A 23,657-nucleotide genomic window follows, 5' to 3' on the forward strand; every position below is an offset into this window, starting at 1 on the left:
ATTCCCCTGGAGAGGGGAGGGGGGAGTACAGTTCAGTCTCGGGAGTACCCTCTGGCCTGCGAGGGGCGATGGGGGTATGTGACGAGTGGGGCGGGGCCAAGAACCGTGGGAACGTAGCAAGGCTAGTGGAGTGATTGGAAATGAGCGACACCTGCTCCACTCACCAGTCTCGAGTCCCACGAAGGATATCCACACGGATACAAAAGAGAAGCTACGACAGTGAAGGACGAGAAAGGACCAGGCCTAGATTTTATTTTGTGTGTTTTTTTTTTTTTCGCGGCAGTCATACGTGAGGGGCTGTCGCGCTGTTTTGATAACTGATAATGCGAACGCAAGTTTTGAGCGCTTGTTGTTTGTTGTTTCTATGATGACAAATGCAGACATGATTTTATGTTAACGAGGTGCAATGCAATACAACTCAACACATAAAAAGACAGTATAAGACAGAGATCAAGAGTGACTTGACTTGAGTCATGAGGTCTAACTGTGGTTTTGCTTGACTCATGGGTGTTAATGATGACTTGGCCTGACTCAGGATGGTCAATGGTGATCTGACTAGACTCTGGGAAATCAACGGGGACCTGATCAATGGGAACCTGACTCGACTCTGGAGACTGGGACCTTACTCGACTCTGGAGGGTCAACGGGGACCTGACTCAAGTCTGAAAAGTCTACAGTGGCTGCCATCTTGTGCAGTGGTGCTGTGCTGGTGGCCATTTGGTGTAGTGAGGCTGGGCTGGGAGCCACCTTGTGCAGTGGCGCTTGGCTGGCGACCATCTTAGGCAGTGGTGCTGGGCTGGCGGCCAACCTTTCTGGAGACACCGGCATAGAGTCGGCCATCATGTCTGGAGAGACGGGTGTGGCCAATGTATCCCATTGAGCACGATGGTGTAGGTAACTGGTGAACCCCCAAAAGTCCAGGATCTCCAGCCCCTTCATATCCCACTGAGGTGCAGGGTCATCCAGGCAGGCGTTAAACAGGTCCTTAAGTGCCTCATCATTATACCCCAGCCCTACTGCCATGGTCCAAAATTTCGGAGCCAAACCACCCACCTCACTCCCCTTTTGATGGAGGGTGGTTAGGTTCAGAAGTCTCCCCTTCCACTCCTCCATGGTGGCTGGGGAATGGATTCAAAATCCCATACTGTTGGATCTGGGCATGATGGAGTCCTTCTGCCACGAACGTACACACAGACAGAGAGATCCAATTTGCAGTGTTTTATTAGGAGAATCCAAATAATCGTAATCCAGACAGGCAAGAGGTCAAGATCCACAAAAGCAGTCCAAAACAAGAAACATGACAAACACTAGGGAACACGAAAAGCAGGGTGACATAAACCAAGGACTCCATGAAACTGATAGAAATAAACAGGGTATATATGGACTGGTGAAAAGTATGAAAATAGCTGAGTGCAATTAACAGGTGTGCAATTAACAGTGATGAATCGGACAAAGGCTTGTGGGAAATGTAGTACCTGCAGTGGGGTGACTATATGGGGAAGTGAGACAACTAGTGGGCACCCAGGGATACACAGACCAGACACTGAGACAGTTTTGTAAGTCACCTTTGTGCTGGAAAGTAAAGCCTGTGCTTCAGTCAATGATGAGCCACAAACACTAATGTTTAGCCGCTTTATTCAAAGACAGTAACTGTGGAGTTGCTAATGCAGTGATGATCTCTTAAGTAAACATTTTAATATATAAATATGTGTTATTGCTAGTTAATGACAATCCACAAAGATTTGACTAAAAGTCATGTTTTGGTTGCTTTATTATTATACTTTAAAAAGTGTTTGTGTTTTTTTTTTGTTTTTTTTTGTAAGAAATATTTCTTAGTGGACGTACATTAAATAAGTTCACTTTGCTAACACCATATAAACAGGATTTTTTAAAACTTGAATTGTTTGAAGAAATCGGTTTCCAAATGAAAAGAGTTACCATGTGATATAATAACAGTAACATACTGTAAAAATGAAGAGCTGTAAATGAACAGTACAATGCTGGCAACCACAGCTGCCGGTATTTTACCCTTATTTTACAGTGCAATTTTTTATGTATAGTATATAGTATATAGTCAGTGTCAATGTTTAAGCTACTTTATTTATCACAATCCAGTATTTTCAGCAGAGCAGAGTTGTTTTATATCTCTTTGCTGGTGTCACCCTTGCCATTTGAAGGGTTTTTGTTTGCAGGGTTTTTGACATATTTGCGATCAAAACATATTTGCACTTTGCGATAAACATGGTGCACCGTAATCTCAGACAACCTAATCCAGATATTTTATTAATCTGCAAATTAATTTGAATAACCAAATTATCCAAAGATAAATTATAACAAGAAGATCTGGCACAGGTCAAATAAATTCAGATGTATTAAGTGAGGTACAAAGAATTAAACTCCTGGGCCTCTTTTATAAAATGTTGCATAGAAACTGTCCTACATTTGATCACCAGTCCTCATGACCCCCAGCTCTGTATTTATATCTCTTATTACATCAGACGTTTATAGTATTTGACCATAAGTGCCCTGTGACATGGACTTTACAGGATATTGCGCCATGATTCTAGTTTGAAGAGAGCAAATATATTCCATTCATAGGGTATTAAAGAGTGTGAGATATGAATTTAATTTGTATTTACAGAGGTATATTATGTCACAGGTCTCGGAAATTTAGTCTGTGTGTGAAGATGCTGCAGGCAGTGGCATAGTGCAAAACTGGGAATGAATGCTCCGCAGTAAAGTAAACTTCAATGAATTTCCCGTACTCAGGGAGTAGGGAGCAATAAAAGTTGTGCAGACCCCATGTCAACCGGAACACAGTTCATTCATGGAACTCACTCTTAATTAGCTTTTTATCTGAATCAGGTGTGTTAAATGAGAGAAACATGCAAAATATGCAGAGCAGGTGGTTGCCAGGACTGATGCCATGTTCAGACTGTCAGTCCAAATTAGATTTTTGTGCATATCTGAATGGAATCAAATATAAATGACTGACTGTTCACAATGTGCATATCATAACTTTTCAAAATGATTTTGCTTAAAGTCCCTATTTCATCATATGAGGTAGCAGCAGAAATGCAGGAAGCTGGAATTTGCGTCTTTTTTTGTGCTGGTTTCAAAATTCAAAGAGATGTGTATACTAGAAATTCAGTATATTGTCTTTTTTCACTTGTACTTCACATCACAAGCTAGTTTCTGCAAAGACATTCGGGATGTTTGTACAAAAACATCTGAAGTATTCATGTTTTACGTGGCATGAGAATGTGAAAAAACTAAATCTGATCTAACCTGTCAGACTAAAATGGATTTCCAGGACTGTGATTTGAATAGGATTTTAAACATGCAAACTAATCTCGAAATGAATTCGCAAAAATTTTATATAATGTAGTTTTTTTGCCACTCAGACTAAATATGATCGGATTTCAATCAGATTTGCACAAAAACTGGACTTGAGCTGACAGTCTGAACAAGGCTGAACTGAGAACTGATCTAACAGAGCACCAGTCATCATCCAAATGCTTTACTTGAGATTGCGAGCGACAAGAATTGCTTGGATTTCCAAATGCTTGCAGTACTTCGCCTCTACCACAAGGAAAAGTGCAGACATCAGATTATAGCCTAATGTGGCACTAAGCACTTTTCCTCTGACGGTTTTTATTAATTTGAATGTTGGTGTTTTTTAGGGTATGCACACTTTAAAATCAAATCTGTGTATATGCACATTTTGAAAACGAGGCCCCAGGACTGTGAGATCCACAATCAATAGCCTGCATGGACTGTAGAGAGATAGACTAAAGGTTACCCATTGAAAAAATAAAAACAATAAATATCATGCTAATTCGTGTAATACATTCAATTGTGAAAAGGCAGAAAAAAAACTGGTAAAATCCTGCATCTCAAATTATCATTATACATTTAAAAAGGAATGAAAATAATTCAATGAGTTTTTAACACATTACTCTTGCAAGAGTTCTTGAAGACAATTGGCCGATTTAAATATCTCAGGAACCTCAGAGTCCAGTTTGCAGATAACTTTATAAATGACCTTCTTCCATGATGGATCCACATCTCTACCAGCCACTATAGCACTGAAGAACTCACGCAATGTTATCTGAGCTACCTCCAGGAAACGTTCAGGGACCTGCAGAAACACACAAGGAGAGGAAGTTAAATATACCATGAAATTAAAAGTTTTAACTGTTAGTTCATCAACTCTAATTCCACCACATAATTATCAGAATACTCTTATAACAATGCTTTTTGCATTTGAAGTAGGTCAATTAAAATATAAAGGTCTATTGCATTTGAGTTTAACTTTTTTGTGTTGTATATGAAAATACAAGTATTAAACCCACCACAATTCTTAAAAATATTAATATTAACGGAAACTACATGTAAACAATTGTTAAGAGGTTTGTCAGGTGAACATAATTCAATGAAGTCATAACTCTGATTAGTGTCAATTAATCACGTTACTGGTGTACATGTAAATCTGTTAAGCCTGATACACATGTGATTTTAGCAGTCCTATAAGACCATTGCATGTCACACTGTGTGGCTCTAACAAACTTGGCTATGACGTGTGTAGACTGTACGATGATGACCCCTAATGACTCGTATGCTATGACGCACGTTACTATAAAAGAATAAAAGTCATCAACATGCGCTAAAAGTAAACAAAAAGAGCATAATAAATCACATTTTAGCAGTTGTAGTTTATATGTGCACTGAAAAAAGTAGAAAGCAGTGAAAGAGGAAGATTTAACAGCTAGAGGTAAATAGTTTAATGTTTTAACACCGTTGCGTTGGTTTCATGTTGCATTTTAATTGGTTGGTCAGTCAACATGGATTGTAGCAGCAAACATACTGTGTGATTATCATGCAATTTCTGTCGTATGTAATCTTTGGTCGCAAGACAATGACAACTGCCATCTTTGAATCTCTCTCACGATCACAGAAATCGCCACAATTGTTTCACGATGCCAATCTTTTATCCGGGACAGACAGAAATTGTGCAGTGTGTTTTGGGCTTTAGCTTTGAGGTCATTTATGATTATTCCTTCCACAGCATTAGATTTGTGGAGTTTTATAAAATAGCCTCTTCCAAAAAAAAAAAAAAACTAAAAATTACACAATGTATACATAGATCAAACAAGATTCTGTGATTGAATTGACAGTGGTAGCAGTTCATTGTTTATACCTAATTTGACAATTTATAATTGATTGGAAATTAGGCTATAATGATCACAACCATGATTCCTGCTCACAACTGATATTTGTCTTGATTTTCCTTTGATTTTTCTACATATTACTTCACATATTATGTCATATTGTATTTAATCTCAAGCATGATATTCACACACATTTGTATCATTGGTGAACAAGTTGGTAAACAAAACCTTTTGAAAAACCATCACTTTTACAAAACTATTATTTATTTATTTATTTATTACTGTGGTTTTGTCTGGCCAGAAAACTCTTGGACCATGCAGCTTGGATAATTATAATTTAATGAACACCCTTCTCAGACATTATGATGGGCACCACCATTCAAGCACTGATATGGTGTCTCTTTTTACCAAGCTCTCTGACCAGATTCATAAACTTATGCCAAATTCACACTACAGGATTTTAAGCCTGATTTAAGTCTTTGCAAGACCTTAACTTGCATAAGAATTAGCAAGTTAACAAGTTAACACCATCAAGTCGGGCTGTGATCAGGTGAAAATCAGCGGGTGATCAGTGCTTTGAAATCTTTATGTGTGAACTACTCAATGACGTATCACATGGTTTTAAGCAAAGAGTAGACAAGAAATAGAGCAAACATTTCAGAATATATAAACAGCTTGCAGTGCTAATTTTTTCCCGTTGTCCATTTTTTGTTTGTATCACATCGTTCCTGTTCCTTGCTTTTTCAAGAAGAAATGTGGTCTGGGGACCGGATAGAGTAGCTGGGTGACAAAGTTGCCAGCTGGTGTAGTCTGTGACCTCCTGTTGCAGATCATTTACATAGTGTCACGTAGTATGAACATCACAACGACTTCAAAACAGACATTTAGTCTAAGAACAGCAGGCACGTGCACAGGTAGGGCTCAACCTGTGCAGAGCACATGCCCTTACACTCCGAAGTGCCCTTTTTTTGGTGGTGTTTTTATTTTTATTTTTTTATCAATGCTATTAGTCACCCTTTATGTCTTTCTGTCTGTTTTACAAATATTTAGCAAATGAAAGTTCTTAAAACAAGCTTATTCGATCCTCAAGCTGTCAGTAAGCTGATAACTCCGCCCCCTCTATATTCATTGAATTAACTGAAGTTCCACAGCAGCCGCACAGCAGACACCAGCTGAGCTGAACAAAGTTTTGCGAAGGGTAAATAAATATCTTGTTGTTTGAATAAGTAGGCCTACTACTAAACACTATGAATATAAAGGCTCATATTTTATTATTTTTATGTCTGACTGACTCACTGACTGAGACATGTGGGACGTCGCCTGAGAGAGAGGGCTAGCAGTTGCCATCTAGTCATTATACATAGCCAACACAGCCTGTGCATACAGTTGCATTTCATCTTTTATAAAATGCTATTTTGGCCAAATGCATTTTACCCCAGGAAAAACTAAGCGCTCCGTCTATATAGCTAAAAAAAAACTAGTTTGTAACCTAGATGAAAATGTAATGTGATGCCGGTGTTCTGTGGCCTGCCGCCGCCGTTTTAATGACGGACAGAAAACAAAATCACATTTGCAAACATTCGCTGGTCAAAAACGATATATTGATAAGTAATACAACAACATATAATTTGTTTTTACCATCTGAAAATCATAACAGGTGTGCCCCCGCGCTGTTTCGTACTGGAACTTACACAAAGCGACGAGTGATCCTCGTCACCTAGATAACTATATTTCTAAGAAATTTCTTCTTTGATTTATGATTGCTGATACACTTAATTTATTAACATTTAGGCTAATCATGTTATGGTATACTCTCCACTGGTCCTCACATGTATAAAATGTAAAACATGGTTTTACTACAGTAATCTAGTAGTAACTAAAAAAAAACAAAATTACAGAAGATCACTGAAATCTTTATATTTTATCATGCAGAATGTAATTCATGATTCATTCCAAGGCTTCATTTATTTGATCCAAAATCAGTAATATTGTGTAATATTTTTACAATTTTAAATAACTGTTTTCTATTTGAATATTTTAAAATGTAATTAATTTTTGTGATCAAAGCTGAATTTTCAGCATCATTTCTCCAGTTCAGCACTCTTCAGTGTCACGTGGTCCTTCAGAAATGCTTTTCACTACAACTGTACTTTTCACTATTTTTATTTATTTTTTCATTGCTGGCTTATTTTATGGAAACTGTAGTGAATAAGAGACCTTCATCAGGCCAACATCCCTGGTCCACCACAGTATCAAATTTTTGCCAGATACATGGCTCACAGAAGGTTGCTGTTGTATTAGGTTTAAAGAAGCCCTTAAAACCCTGTTTATCTATATTATCTAATTATCTAATATTATTATTACGGTTGTTATTAATCGTGGATAAATCAAAAGCTTTTGAGACTATTATTTTGTGTTATTGAATTTGTCATGAAGATGTGACCATTTCTTCCTTTTATGCAAGCTTACTAAATAGTCTTGATACAAAAAAAGGGGGGGGGGGGTGCCTTTTTTCAGTTTCAGCACATGCCCCTCAAAAGGTCTGTGCACGGCCCTGAAGAACAGCACAGCAATCTGCCAACATTTAAAGTCATGTAGTCTGAACTAGGCATAGAAAGTACCCTTAAAGGTGCCATATGCAAAAATTGAGGTAAAAATATCCATAACATGACCTACACGCATCAAAAGAATGAGAAGAAATAAGGGCGATGATGTCATTAAAAAAATTTAAACTTATAGTGCTGCAGAGATATCAACCTTAATTAGCATTAGCATTACTAGCCCCGGCCCGACAGGTGTCGTAATACCAGTTTCGGCCATGGGAGGCGATATGCGGCAACATAACCACCAGCCAACCTGCAATACACGAATAACTCGCATGGCTTGTCGGCATGCCTGAACCTGATCTCAATCATGTGGAAAGTACAGCCCACTACTTCATTTCAGTTCAGGGAAGAGAGAGAAAGGATGACTGAAGCCCTTGGCAAGAGACCACCACCACGATCGGAATCACAAATCAAATCCGATAAGAAAAGGAGCCGAACCAGAGTAAACATCGGCACTGCTTTTAATCGCTGGAGACAACTGATGGACCTGAAAGAAATGAGGTTCGACTCCGAACTTGCAACATTTCTTTTGCATTGGTAAGTTACATGCTGTTAGTATTTCGCTAGAAGTTTGTTTTATATGTTTGTGTATTTGTTTTCGGGAAGTTATAACATAGAAATGTATCGAAGGCTGTTCGATAAACGTGCTAATGTTAGCGATGGCTAATCGTAGCTGCGTTTGATAATTAGCTAGCTATAACTTAACGTTACCCATTTTATTATATCATAACTAACCTGCTCTGTCTAGTCTGTTGGTCTCTGGGTCCTCTTTGCTTCGTGGTTTTTCTATGCATGAAAAAATTGATGTGTGGCGTGAAAGCGTGTGAAAAAAGTCAATTGCGTGTGTCTCACGCTGAATGCTTGAGAGTTGGCACATTATTTCCCAAGCAGAATAAAGGACAGGTTGATTATTGCTGTTTAGCGTTTGTATTAATCTATGATGTGTCCCTGTTTGCGTACAGGGACATAAAAAATAAATTAAAATTGATACGTGGACCAAGGTGTCTGAGATTGTTCATTTTAAGTAAAGGATCCTAATATTTCGTCCACAACAATATTTAATGAGGTTAACTTATAACTCCTTGTGGTTAGTCTGCACGAGATCAACAAGCTTGTTTGCTTTGCGGTCGCTTTAAATACAAAATAAGCATTCTATCTACGTTAGAGCATCTGAGCGCTCACAAATCTTTCTGCAGCGTCGTGGGCAGAGCGGCAAGAGCGATTTTTGACGCTCTAGACGCCGGCGGTGTGAACGCACAGTAGACTCTAGAGTAAACCAATTCACTTTATTGAGGCATACTGCCCCCATCTGGTATGGAAGGTGGAGTATGACTTGATTTTTTTTGCCAAACATTACAGATGGCATCTTTAAGTCCTGTCTTTAGGTCAGTAGGTCCCAACCACATTCCAGTACATTTCTGATCTCTCAAAACCAACCGATGAGACAGATATTTAACACTGCATTATAGCATAATCTTCTTCAAAACTTCCTCTTTACGCAGAAAAAAAAAAAAAAATCAAACAGGTTTGGAATGTCAGAGAATGGGTCAATAATGTCTGAATTTTCATTCTGGATGAACTGTTCCTTTAAAAATAGTTGCCAAAACTCTGGAGTTGACCTTGTCTTAGAGTACAGAGGACAGTACTTTGACTCAGTCTTCTTCTGGAAACATGTTTTTATTTGATCTGTGCTCACCAAACACACACTGACCATGAGAGATAGAGGAAGCGATATACTTGAAGAATCCATGAACTGCACACACACTCTAAACTGCTCCGTTTAATCCATAACCAACCAACATGGGAATGTAGTCCAGAACACTTCCCATGTCAGCTGGGAATTACACAGGTATAATACAGTGTTCTGTCACACTGTTTGTCTGGTTGATGTGAGGGCTCACAGATGGCCTCTCTGAAAGCAAGGCATCAAACTGAGAGCCTTGTTGAAGGATAAGTAAACACATTGAACTCTGGCCTTGAGTTGAGCCTTGCGTTTCACTTTCACACAGTGACATAATGCCATGTTTCTCAGGCTGTTTGTGATCAAATTGTTCGACATCACATATTGTAGCTCTATTCATGACCAGAATTAAGTTTTGTTTGGTATTGTATGTAAATTCTTACTGAAAATTTGAAATAATGTCACTACTGACAATTAACTATCCGGTGTATACAGTCTGCCTTAAAAAATAAATAAAGAAAATAAAGGTTTACCATTATTCTGATTATTGTGTCCCACTGTGGTGGTTCAATCACACTGACTCTAGCACTGATTAAGACAAATAACGACTCCAGGCCTAGGGGATCTTGGGACATGACAAAACTCAGTCATACATCTGAAACTGTAGTTGAAACTGTTGTTTTTCCACTGCATCACAGAGACCTTGACTGCTCAAGGTCAGAGGTGTGGATATCCAAAAGACTGTGTTTCACCCTCAGGTAAAAGTGTAGAACAACTAAAAGAACACACTGATATCACTTTAGAAATCTGAATCCTGAATTCAGCACAATTTCTCTCTGAAAATGGAACATAAATACACTGAAAAAGGACAGTCAGCAAGCTTGACTCACACCCTCCAATAACTGCTAGAGCTACTGTATGTATTAACACATCACATTCAGACCCATCTACACTTTTCAGGCTGATTTCTTCTATCCTTATGGTCTTATTCTGCCCTTTACCTAAACTGAACTATCAGCCCCTGACAGACAGCATCTAGCTGAACCTCACAAAACCAAAGAACTATTACAGAATAGAATGCATGGTGTCCACTTATGTCCAAGATGGTTGATTTGCATGTCAGGATATGTGCTCCACTTTGTTTCATTCCTTCACCATTTCAAAGCTGATATTAATGTTAATAATTTATTAATGCATTTATATTTGTTCATTGAAGTATGTTTGAGCTACTGGTGTGACTGCATTCATGCTTTAGAAATCGTCACTCCTGGGTTTAGTTCCTAGCGTGCTGCAGCCGTGATCTCCAAACCCAGGAGACTAATTTGCAACTGGTTCCCTCAAGATTTTCCTATGGGTTTCTGTAATGGGGTTTTCCAATTCATAAGTAAAATAAGGTGGGTGGTTAATATAACTTTAAGATACTTTGACATTCTGTTCTATAAAAGAAACTTCACACACTCATACCCCAAACGTTCTTATGTAGTGACATAAAAACATTTTTTTTTTTTAAATAAAAATAACAGCTTCAGAATTTTCACATCAAAGTACCGTCAGGCATATTTTGCATATTTCTCTTATCTTACACACCTGATTCAGATAAACAGCTCGTTAGAAGAGAGCTACGTGAATGAATTCTGTTCCAATTGACATGGTCCCTGCACAGTGTTCACCGCTCCCTACGCCCTGATCAGGGGATATCCGTTGAAGTTTACCACACTTTGGAACATTAATTCACGCATTTACATTGCGCTGCTGCCTGCAGCTTCTTCACACACAGAAGAAACTTATTAGAGAAGTGTGACATAATATACCTCTGTAACTAAAGACAATTTCAATTCCTGTCTTGCACACTTTAATGCCCTTTGAATGGAAGACATGCTCGCTTCGAACTGGAATCATGGTTAATATCCGGTGATGTCCATTTCGCAGGGCACTGATCAAATAGAACAAATGTCTCAAGCGATAAGAGAAACATCTAAAATATGCAAAGCCAGGAGTAGTTGAAAGCCGCTGCTCTAGCATGTGAAGTATTAGTTTCTTCATTAAGGGGACCAAACAGGGTCAGAAGTTCACTTTTACAGTAAAGGGCAATATTTGCAACTTGCAAAAGATTTTAATTGGCCTTTATTTATTTTTTAAGATTTTTTTTTTTACATTGGTAAGGGACACTTATTTGCACAGGTAGTACAATTTCTCATTCCAGTGGATAAACACTGACTTAGAAACACACGCACACACAGGTGTGTGTAAGATTTGCATAGCTTGGCACACTTTCCCTAAGCAAAGTGTTAATCAGCCATCCCATCTCTTAGACACCTACTGAGAAAATCCTTAACATGCAAAACACGTCGGCTTCTATGTCTTCACACAGATGAAGCATGTGACGGAGCTAACAGTAGATTTGTATACTGATCTCTGCACTATTTGCAAATTCCTCATTTATTTATGTAAATAACAGTGCAGTTCCTAGAAACCAGAACAACATGTCTTGTGTCTCTGTATTTTTGTGTGTAAAAGAATGACCATTTCTTCGGTTCAGTCAAATTAGGAAAGAACAAGGGTGGGTAAGAAAAATGAGATCACTGAGATAATTGAACCTCTTGTATCATTAATATGACATATTTGATATGTGTCTACTCTAGCTTCACATTTGGTATCTTTGGAAATCTGTGCAATCACAACGACTTTCCTGACAAATATGTCAAGGACCAGATTGTCTAAGTAATAATTTAGCAATGATATCCACATTATTTTTAGTCGAAACAACTGAGACAGATGATACATGAATTAAGTCTTAAGGGCTGTGGAGGCAGAAAATGCATGAGGGATGAAGAGATTCTGTTGCAGTGAGAAGGAGAGGGTAGATTTCTGTCACATGACTCCAGCACATTTGTGCCACAGAAACACTCAGCAGTGACGGGTCACCTTCCCCTATAAACACACTCAAACAAACCCTTCGGCAGCATTCTGTCCCACTCTTCTGCTGCAAAATGACGTCTTTTACCACCCTCTTTATAGTGAAGACAGCAGAAACTTTCCATTGTTTTTATAATAGGCTAATTGTGTTTTCACCATGAGTACAAGAGCTCAGGTTACATGTTTTGCTTCTTTTAGTATTGGATCATTTCTTATGAAGACTTTCGTTTAGTTTTTTACCCAACTGAAGGGTTGTGTCCTTATATTTGGCTTTGTGTGTGCTGCATGAGAACAGATAAATAGTGTTTAATATAGTGTTTCATATAAACATAGACTCGACTGACCGTTTCACAATACAATAGGCAATGTGATACAATACCGTCATTTAACATACAGTACTGCATCGCATTACAGTATTATAAATGAACTGCAACTCAAAATGCTCCAAAGGTGCAGAAGAGTGTGAAATGGGCCGTTCAAACAAAGCAATGATTTGAAAATACTACACAATGGTAACACTCTCCAGGAAGTCATTTTACCAATGACTTTCTAACAGATGACTCTTAACATTAACCAAAGTTAAATCTCTGTGTGTGTTTGTAAGTGAGCACGTACCTCAAAATCATTTGCCTTATTGTAGTGCATGTTGAGCACTTTGTAGATCTCTGAATCTCGGCTCACACTGATATCATCAACTGCTGCCACACCGTTGTTTATGGCCTGTCTGGCAAACTTCTCCATCTGGATGTAGTAGAACTCTCTAAAGTTACTGAACCACTTTATCAGCTGAGATGTGATGCACCTGTTAAACTGAAGCACAAAGAGTGTTAAATACGCAGTAGTTAGCTTTTAAAGAATCTCTATCAGTCTGCACTCACCTTCACATCTGAGAAGTACATCTTGAGCATGCTGGAGCTTGGGTACCTGGAGTAGAAGAACATCAGTTTGGCCTTCTTCAGGTGATTTGGGGACAGTCCCTCCTGGATTTAACACTGGCAGTAAAGGAAAATAAACCCAGTGCTAAGATTTGCTTGACATTACCATCCCATCACTCAAGGTGTCGGCTCGTCACGTCCAATAAAACATGAAAACACCACACCAACATATTTTACATCAGAAACTCATTTTACAGGCAAAGCGGGCAACGTCTTTCCCTATGCCCTGATCCCAAACCTCCAGATGTCAAAGAGATAAAGACAGCATTTGCATATGACCTTCAAATGTGTTTGTAACCTTCGTTTTAGCAGGGACAGAACACAAATATAGCGGTAAAGGTTTTGCGAGGCTCTTTTGAGCATGACAAGCTAGAAAAGTTTTCCACAGGTGACAATAATCTGATCTGACGTTCTTAAAAATTAATCATTATTAGAGTCTTTTTGTAGTTAATCAGGATAAGGCAAAAAAAAATGGTTTGGAATTCAATTCAATTACAAAAAACAAAAATATAAATAAATAAAACTACATAAATGATAAAGGTTCACTATGTCAGACCTTGAAGGGGAAACAGTTTGGCTGTCTGCCAACGCTGAACATTTTCCTCCATACTTCCAGCATTCATCAATAATCTATTTAAGATAAGAGCACACACTGGAACGGCACTGTGTGTGACACTCCTGCTGTTGTCCCGCTCTGACCTCTGCCAGACAACAAAATAGCTGAGTGGGTGAATTTTACAGACAAAGGGGACTGAGCTACCTCCTTTAAGGCCTCTCTGAGCTTTGACATCAGTGTAAAGCCCTTTGTGTGACTGTCAAACAAAAAACCCAACAACTGCCAATATAACTTTGGACAGACAGGAGAACTTTTATCTGTTTAAAATGCCTGTAGCAAGCAAATCCGTATTCTTCAGGTTTATCTGACTCAGAACTACATTTAATGGTCACAGTTTATAATTTTGTACTTAGGAAATATGCTATAAGCAATAAATACTGTTGGATGCTTCAATCTGATTGGTTGATAGATGCACAGCTATCAAGAATTACAGAATTATTTAACCAGTTTAACAAAGGTCACTCTTAAAGGGGTCATCGGACGCCCATTTTCCCACAAGTTGATATGATTCTTTATGAATGAAGTGTCTATAACATACTTTGGTTGAAACTTTTCACAACGCCTCCTATTCTTTTATGTTTTCTGACTTTATTGTATCATTAAAGTTGTCTAGAGACTAGAATTGGGTTCCATCTAGATTTGCCATGTTAATAGCTGCTATCTGACTAGCTTCATGGACTTATTGAATTATTTCACAGTATTTTGTGACAAAATGCAGTTAGACTTTAATGCATTTAGCAGACACAGAGCAATAAAAACAGTAGCTGCATTTTGTCAATAAGGTTTTTTTTGTTCAGCACCCAAAATTATTCTTTTTATATTCTTAACATTTTCCATTGAATTTGTCCATAAAATTAAATTTGCATTTGCTCCTGTGCTGTTTGGCTATTGATTAACCTTAACATGAGCTATCATTTTAGAGGCAAAGCATGTAATTACATTTTAATTAAATATTAATTAATAGTTAAATAAGACTTTATTCTGAGGAATAATGTGCCCTGACCAGGAACATTTTTAAAATGTAAATAGTAAGTGAAGCATTTACTTCTATGAAAAGGATATTGTACAGCCTGAGTATGGAGAGAGGTCTGACACGTCCCGGAGGTCCCCAGATTCAGATTTGATGAGTGATAGCCCTTCAGCGGTGCTTCCTGGGAGAACTGGTGAGCAAGAATGGTTGAGTGTCAGATGCTGGCTGGAAGCCATTTTTGTTCGTAAGCTGGTGGTCTCCCTTGACAGATCGGCTAAGCCAGGAGAGTCTTTACTATAATATCCTGTTGATGAGGCACCAAGTTTGCTCTGAAATGAGTAACCCACAAGAGGAAGTGAAAATGGGTGACGGAATGATGGGGAGATGAAGCCTGTATTTCCAGAAAGAGAAGAAGGGTGTAAGGAGGGATGAAGGTGGCCATTCTGAGCTCCAGAATCTGAGGACTGGTGGTGTTCGGGTGCAGACTTTCGAACTACCAGTGGTATTGCCTCTGTCTGATCATTGGCACAAGGAAGAGGGACCCCAACAAATGGGTCAAGTGGGCTGGGAAACATAACATCACCAAAGCACTGCAGTCTATGATTAGCAGTGTGGAAGTTTGGGTTGTCCCCATTAAAAGCAAAGTGGTCCTCATTTGCTGGGAGTGATGGGAATACTTGTAACGGTGGCCGTGGAGGTTTTGAAAAAACATTCACCACGGCATTTACCACTTGAGACATGGCAGAGTTTAGCTCCTGCTTAAGGCTTTCTGCCAGACGTTTGCCTGCTTCATTCATAGACATCAAACCTTTGCTCCTTAAAGAACCTTCATGTTTGGCCATCTCTCCATCCAGCAATACTTGTTCACGGTGCAAGGCCTTCGCTTCATCCAGAAAGCATCTTGTGTCTAAGTCTGCTATCTCATTATCAGATCGATCAGCCACAGAATTTTGAATGAGATATTCACTGATGCCACCATCACCTAACATCCCACCAGATCGTAGACTGTCTTCTGAGAGATTCCCTCCATCTGCTTCTGAATCTGTGCTGTCATAGATCTGGAAGAACTTTTCTTGAAGCTGTTTCAGCTGTTTCTGCATGTCTTCCAGCTGTAGTTTCAGCTGCTTGCGTTCCTCAACCTTCTGCTGTTTATGTGAGGAAACCATCTGCTGAAAGCTATGCTGCTGCTGCTGAGGTAATTTTTGTTTTCTCTTGTTCTCTCGATTGCTTTCTCTTGGGCTGACGGACTGTGCAGTAATGTTGGTCTCTCCCTCTAACTCCCGCTCACAATCCTTTCCACTAGAAATAGAAGTTGCCATCACATTCGGTAAGTGGTTCATTCCACGTATAATGTTCTCAACGCGAGCACGCTTGGCTTGAAGGTGCTCTTCATTTAGCCGCTCAGAGTCCAAGTGGTCTAGTGTGATTTTTCCAGATGGTGAGAGACACTGTTCAGCACTTTCCTGGGATGAGGTGCTGCAAGTGTCCTCCTGTAGTAGTTCAGGTTCTGCTTTCCTGAGGATCCCTGACTCCCTGCCTCCTGTTCCTCTCATCGACTTATTGCTCTTCAGTAGGTTCGTGATGACAGTGGCACCAGAAAAGGGCATCATGTTTTCCTCATATGAGCTGCCCCTTTTAAGCAGGTTGCGGAGAACATTTGATTTGGCCTCACCGAGCTGAGCCCCTTGGCCCTCAAGCACATCCTGCTTCTTATTTTGATGGGAGTTCATGGCATCAAAGATGACAGTGGATTTGGCTGCACGGGTGACAGTGATGATGGCAGAAGCTGTTTGTGTTGATGAGGCAGATGAGCTAACAATTCTCTTCACTCCAATGTCCACTCGTCTTCTTTTTGTCTGTCGATTCAGATACAACTCTGTATCATGGTCTGGCATTTCTGGTGCTTCTAATGACCCATTTCCCCTGGCCTGAACTTTCACACCTTTATCAGAGTCACCTATAGACAGAAAAGTGATATATATATATATATATATAGAGAGAGAGAGAGAGAGAGAGAGAGAGAGAGAGAGAGACACGCACACACTTATCATCTTTTATATTAGTTATATTATTAATTAGTTGTTTAGTCTTAAAGCATTATTATTTGTTATGAAGCAAACGGAGGGATTTGACTGAAGACATTTTCAAGAAGTGAATTAATTTGAACATGCAGCAGTGTAGACATCTGTCCCTGAGACTAAAGATAAATTGCTCAGTCAACAATTATTGAATTTATTGGAATTATTGAAAAAAATGTTTTTATGATACAACATTTAAACGTGGATAAAATTTAGGAGATTATGGAAATATCTTAATAACCAGGACTAAAAATAAAAGACAAATGCTAATCCAAAGTTCAACCCAATAAAATATAAATGTCCTTTAAAAGGAATTAAAAAGAAAGTGAAGACCCACTCCACAAACAATAAAATAAATAAATAAACATTGATGTTTTGACCAACTTTTGACTCTGAAATTCTAATGTGGTTTGACCAATTTACTTATTTACTTGCTTGCTTATAAATACCATGCATTATTGGTATCTATGATATCTTTTTTATTTATTTATTTTTTCTGCATGGTGATTGGACTGCTGGATTTTTTTTTGGTCAGACCATGCAAATTTTTGCACATATTAATATGCAATCTTAAAGAAAAAGAGAAAAAAGGAATAAAACATTATGCCAAACTAAGATTTTGCTCTTGAGAATGACATTCTTAGTCCATGACTAAGATGCCATGTCCATGTCCATGACCTAGTACATGACTTGAAGAGTTGAAATCGTGAATTCAAGTCATTTTACATGTGAACTGTTTAGATTGTTTTAATGTTTTTATTCATTTACTGAAAAGTGTAACGTCATTGACGCATATTTCAAATTTATTTGACGAGGTCAAACTTATTGATAAGGATAATATATTTCATGTTACGTTTCACATGTCACATAAGCATCCAAATCATATAAATACATTATATGTAAATAATAAATAATATAATAGAAGCGACATAAAAGTCCAACAAGAAACATAAACAATGCAAGGACGGGGAAACAATCTCTATGAAGCGAGGACAGACGGCGCGAAAGACAAGTGAACATCAGTACATTGTTACTCCCTCACCGATAAACTTCATCATTCACTGTCGTACAGGACAAGAGGTCACTTACCTCACAGATGACTGCAGAAAGACTTCTGTGGTTTATGAGATGATAAATAGTACAATACGAAATACAATCTCCCAGTGGATGAGACGGTGTGGATAAAGAAAAAGTGAGTGACAGGCGGTAATAAAGAGCCAGCCGCTGTCCAGCGCTCTGCACGCGCTCCTCCAGCTGTAAGAGCACTTAAAGACTCAAATAAAGGAAACAGGAAGACTTCGCGTCATTTAATCAGTGTGATGTAACGCAGTACCCTCCAATAAGAGCAACCTGCTGACCACACGAACCAAGCGTGATATTCCAATTGTGTAATCAAATTAATGCGCGTCTTTTTCCTTTACTTGACAAACCAGACTCACCTCAGCGTTCAGTCGGGTTTAGACTCAATGCGCAGACCTTAAGTGTTCCTTTCATTTTTGGATTTCTGGACCACAGAGCTGTGTTCCCAACAATAACATAAGTATATGTCTGGATAATCAAATAATAACTTTAACTTGATTTCTTGCGGAAAAAGTACACACCTCTGCAATTAAACTCCACATTCAGTTGCAGTGTTCAGACTACTGTACACTAATATTAGTTTAGAAGTGACAAGTTGCTCCACTACAGTTTTGTTACACAATTCCTCAACTTTCTAAACTGTTGAAAACCTAGAACGTAGAAATGTAGAAACCAGTCAGAATAAAAACTATACAATAGTGTGGCATGATGTAACCAAACAACACAAATCTGTTTACAAAGTGAATCAAAGATAAGTATTTAACCATTTAAACAATTATTGTTCTCATCTTTTCTCTTGGTTTACAGAAAGGATACTGATTTTCCAAGCTGCAAGTTCTGGTTTTTGAGGATGACCGAATTCTGAGTAGATGTTTGTATTGCACTGAAGAACTCATACTCATGTGTTTTGTCTTTTTAACAACAATCAGATAAAGATCTGGACATACCCAAGGCCTGTTATGATGAGAAACTTGCATCATAAGATATGATAACTGTTTATACAGAATAAAAATGTTAATTTTGAATACAGGTCATGATTGTGATACTCTGGCAAATGGAGAAAAGACCCTCGGATCAAGCAGCTGGTTAGCATGCCAGTTTTGCCCCAGAGGAGACTGCCAGCCACACCGGCCCATGACCGATCAAATGAGGAAAGACTGTTTGAGAGAGAAAAACTGAGGGTCTGATGTCCAGCACACTTAATGGCCAACTAGCTGTTTATCTTCTCAGCTCACATGCTTTCAGTAAACACACACACACACACACACACATACTAGAGTGCAATGACAGAAAGGCCACTAATCTGTGATGGTCATCATAGCAGATTATCTGTCTGTCTGTCCATCTATCTCTCTATCTAGCTGTCTAATCGCTGGTTATTTTCACATTATGTATCCTGCTCCTTTGCTTTGATGTTCTCCTGACCTACTGATTGTGTGAAAGAAGGTCGCCAGACAGTATACTACAAACAGTACTCCAGCTGTACCTGTTATTTTTATAAAGACTAAGTGAAATAACATAGATAAGAGCGGTGCGTTTGTAGTACATGTGTGCTAATTATATTTGACCTCACAGTACCTCACAGGTTAAACTTTCTCTCTTTTATTTAGCCATCTATACAAGAAAGTCAAATGATATCTTGTAAAAATCAAAGCAGAGAATTGGCTGAAGCCTTGCCAGAATCTACAAGTCTAATTGTTTTATGGCAGCTAGACATCAAGACAACACTCTGGAAAATACATTAACTTAGAAAATAACACCAATGTGAATCCATGCGAGAGTTAGTTTGCCCCAAAAAGGAAAATTCTTTAATCATGTATTTATCCTTGTGTTGTTTTTTAAAGTGAAAATGTAAATTTTAATTTGCAGACAGTGATTTAGATTGGTAAATTATTTTCTTTTTATTGTTTCCTACACCTGAAGCAATACATGAGTAAATTAATGCAAATATATATATATTTTTTGCAACTCTTTTCCATACAGTGAAAGCATATATTGTCCAGAAGCTGACAAGCTCCAAAAATATATTAACGTTTATGTAAAAATATTAACATTTATGTAAACTATTATTCTTTGCTTGGATCATAATCAGGACCAGAGCAAGTCTATTTACTCTAATTTTGAAATATTTGCACAGGCACTGCATTGCTTGGCTTCTAAAACCTGTCATTTCACATTGTTGATTTATTATGTATGTATTTTTTTCTAGTTTGTGATGTTTCCATTAATACAATATGAACTAACATGAACAATGAATGACTCTATTTTTATTGACATTAACAAAACAAAAAAAGTGTAATACATGTATTTTTCATTGTTCATTCATGCTAGTTAATACTTTAATGTTAACAAATGACATCTTATTGTAAAATGTTACCATTAATATTTATTCATCATACTATTGAACTCCGCAGTATTTTCTCTCTTGTTATTTCATATGAGCTTTAAAGAAGATGGAGAAAGCCAGAGTCTTGTTCCCTGCGTTTATCAGTATCCTTATGTTCGTTGGGTGAAAAAGAAAAACTCAATAAACAAAGGAACAAATAGTTTGATACCCAGCCAAAAAAAAAGTTTTTTAACATTTCACTATATATCGATATCATGAATTCTTATGGCCACAAAAACCATGATATGAAAAATGTAATATCTTGACAGCTCTAGTGTTAACAAATTTATATGCAAATGTATTATTTTTCACTTTGTGGCATAGCAGTAGCATTGTAGAGATTGTACCCTACTCTTGCCCCTGAGCCATCAGCCATCATTCTCATAAATCTACTTCTCTGTGGTGAGGAGGGCACTGCACACCTTGTCTGAAACACCCACATTAAGCGCTAAATAAACCAAAACATCCTGCTCTCTGCAGCACTCTAGAGGCCCCAAACGAAGCCTGTGGCTCACCAGCAGCTCTTTGTGTTGGGGCAGGTCGCGTCTCCTTCCCTTTCATTCATCTCCTAGTCTTTCCTCAGTCACCTGGCATATGTTTGTATATTGTGTGGTTCATGGCTGTTCTCCGCTCAGGGCTTTAATGCATTTTTTTTTCCATTCCAATGACTTCCTGATCCCTGTGATGTCATAATGGAGGAAAGTCGGTACTAAAGTGGAGGATGCAAACACCCATTTCCTGTCGTGTGCCAGACCCACTGATGTGAGACTTTAATTGTGGTCCTGCAAAGGAAGTGTTCCATATCTGGGACATTAGATAAAGAGCATGTATTATGAGATTATAATGGCCGCTCTAATTTCAGGGGCGATACAAACAAAATCATTAACTATCAAATCATACCCTGTGCACAGAGGTGATGTTGCTTGTATTATAAAAACATAAATCCACATTTAAATACCACATCAAAAATGTTGATATTACAGTGTGTTAATTTGTATTCTGTTCAATCCCCACTGTCTAAAGCATCATGGCGCTCATCTGGATTTCACAGGGACACTTTAAAACTTAATTTCCCTGTCTTTTTCTTCTATTAAAATACCTATTAGAGTATTTTAATATGGGAATATTTCTACAGTAAAGAAATACAGATATTTCTAAATTAAAGAAAGCATTTCAAATTAGTATGGACTGACTGAAAAATATTTGTGTTTTTTATACAAGAGTACAATTATGTTGTAAGAAGAAGAATCTGAATAGCCAACCCAGTCACAAGTTGACTATTTAATTTAAAAAATATATGATAGGCCCATTCCTAAATTCTCAGAGGAACATAAGCAGATTTTACACAAACAAGTATTTTATGGAAATGCAATCTTTGCTATCCTTTTTTTGTTCATGAGATTTTATCCAGAGAGAGATTGTTCTTATAGTCACAGGTATATATTTATACAATAGTTTGTTGTGGTTCTAAAATCTGATTGGCTGGGAGGTCTTTCAAATCATGAGATATTTCCCAGTATCACCATGGGTACCATTTTACAGTTTGTATCACTCCGCTTTACATCATTTCTCACAGCGTGTCATAGCAGACGCCAAAATCCACTATAATTTTTGAAATACTGTTGTTGTGTTACCAAAAGTAGTTTTAAGGTTTTTTGTTTTTGTTTTTTTGGGAGAGAATTTTGTTCATAAAGAACATATTTAAGAATTAACTTAAATATTTTCGGAGTCGTGAGCTCTAGGGAGTCAGCAGTCATTCAGCCCTCATGAACCGTGGAGAAAAGCATCAGCCTGAACTTCTGGAATTTGCTGCTGGCTCTGATGTCTCAATAGTGGTTAAACATGAGATATACATTGTTTTAGGTAAATCTAATGATCAGTCTATGGTCTCATCAATGTATTATTTGTGCCAAAGTAAATAACTGTGGCTGAGGACAAAGTTTCATAACTTTTGATATTTATGTAACTTTGAGCTTTAGTACTTTTCACTGAATTGCTAAACCAACTTTTATAATGGATTTTGGTTATCCTGCCACCATCAGGTAAAGAAGGGACATAACAGTAAAACTAAGGACATTATTAACCATCTTTACATTTATTTTGAAAATGAAGCTAGCAGTTATGTGGTGTTCACAATGCATTGGGTCAGCTGGCCAATCAGAGCAGACTGCGCTCATAAGAAGGATGAACTTTGTAGAAAACGACACTTTTGAGATAGGCGGGGCATAGAGGATCAACAATAATGTACAGTATTTGAAAAATAATGTTGTTTTTTAAAACATTAAAGCATGTCGACATATTCTGTTACACAAAATAATGTCACCATATTCTGTTACACAAAATAATGAACTTTTAAAAAAGCATCATATGACCCCTTTAATATACAAATAAATCAGATCATCAGTATACTATGTCAATTTTGTCGCCTTTCATTGTCAATTGTGCTCTGTCGTCTTATGTCGTGTGTCGCCTTCAGAGAATGTAGTCCCCCTCAGGCTGTTTTCCTGGTTGCTTATCTGGTCAACCCAGGCCATAGAGGATTATGTGGAGGACTTTTGTGGACTGTGCCATCAGGTGGACTTCAATGTTGTTGCACTCAAGGACATTTTCCATTTTGGTCTCACAAATGAAATCCCTAAATTAATGCCACATCACACTCCGCACTGGACTCTGGAACAATATGTGATGCGATCTGGGAAAACCCTTCGGATGCCGCGCTGGGACATTTTCAGGAAATTCTAAAAATAGGTCATATGTAAAATTTTTGTGAAAATTAGGGTTTCATTGAATTATTATTATATAATATCTTGTCTATAATCTCTGAAAACATCTTGCCAAAATGTACTTGCTTAGTGCAGAAAAAGAGTTATTTATTGCAGCAAGCAGAAAAGAACATGCTGTGGAGGTGCTTTCTCTTAACACCACAGAAACAGTTAACCTATCAAAAAAAAAAAAAAAAAAAAAAATGAAGTAACGTATATAATAAAAGTGTATCAATGCATATTTCCCACCAGTCCTCTGTAAACAAAATAAATAAAAACTTTGCATGCTGTATTTTTTATATCGTGAGATGGCGGAGAGCAATAAAACAAAACAGTCTGAAGCTGCTCACTTACAATCTTGCTCGTCTCTGTCTGCTCAATCGTGGTGATGTCAGTACCCTAAAAGATGTTATAATGGACTATTCTACATCCAGAGATGAAGGATCGGATGATGAT

At 37.9% G+C, this 23,657-nt stretch overlaps 1 protein-coding gene across 1 annotated transcript; it reads right to left on the reverse strand.

The window, feature by feature from the left end:
- Nucleotides 1-1,205: 1,205 nt before the first annotated feature.
- LOC113121289 (prospero homeobox protein 1) lies at nucleotides 1,206-18,648 on the reverse strand. Its single transcript, XM_026291636.1, has 6 exons — nucleotides 18,575-18,648; nucleotides 18,063-18,490; nucleotides 14,988-16,852; nucleotides 13,253-13,360; nucleotides 12,990-13,184; nucleotides 1,206-4,141 (listed from the first exon to the last, which is right to left on the reverse strand). Exons 3-6 carry the CDS (start codon nucleotides 16,788-16,790, stop codon nucleotides 3,956-3,958), a joined length of 2,292 nt encoding a protein of 763 aa, XP_026147421.1. The 5' UTR covers nucleotides 16,791-16,852; nucleotides 18,063-18,490; nucleotides 18,575-18,648; the 3' UTR covers nucleotides 1,206-3,955.
- Nucleotides 18,649-23,657: the final 5,009 nt, after the last annotated feature.

This window comes from Carassius auratus, chromosome 20 (assembly GCF_003368295.1).
Source record: "Carassius auratus strain Wakin chromosome 20, ASM336829v1, whole genome shotgun sequence".
NCBI classification, from domain to species: Eukaryota; Metazoa; Chordata; class Actinopteri; order Cypriniformes; family Cyprinidae; genus Carassius; species Carassius auratus.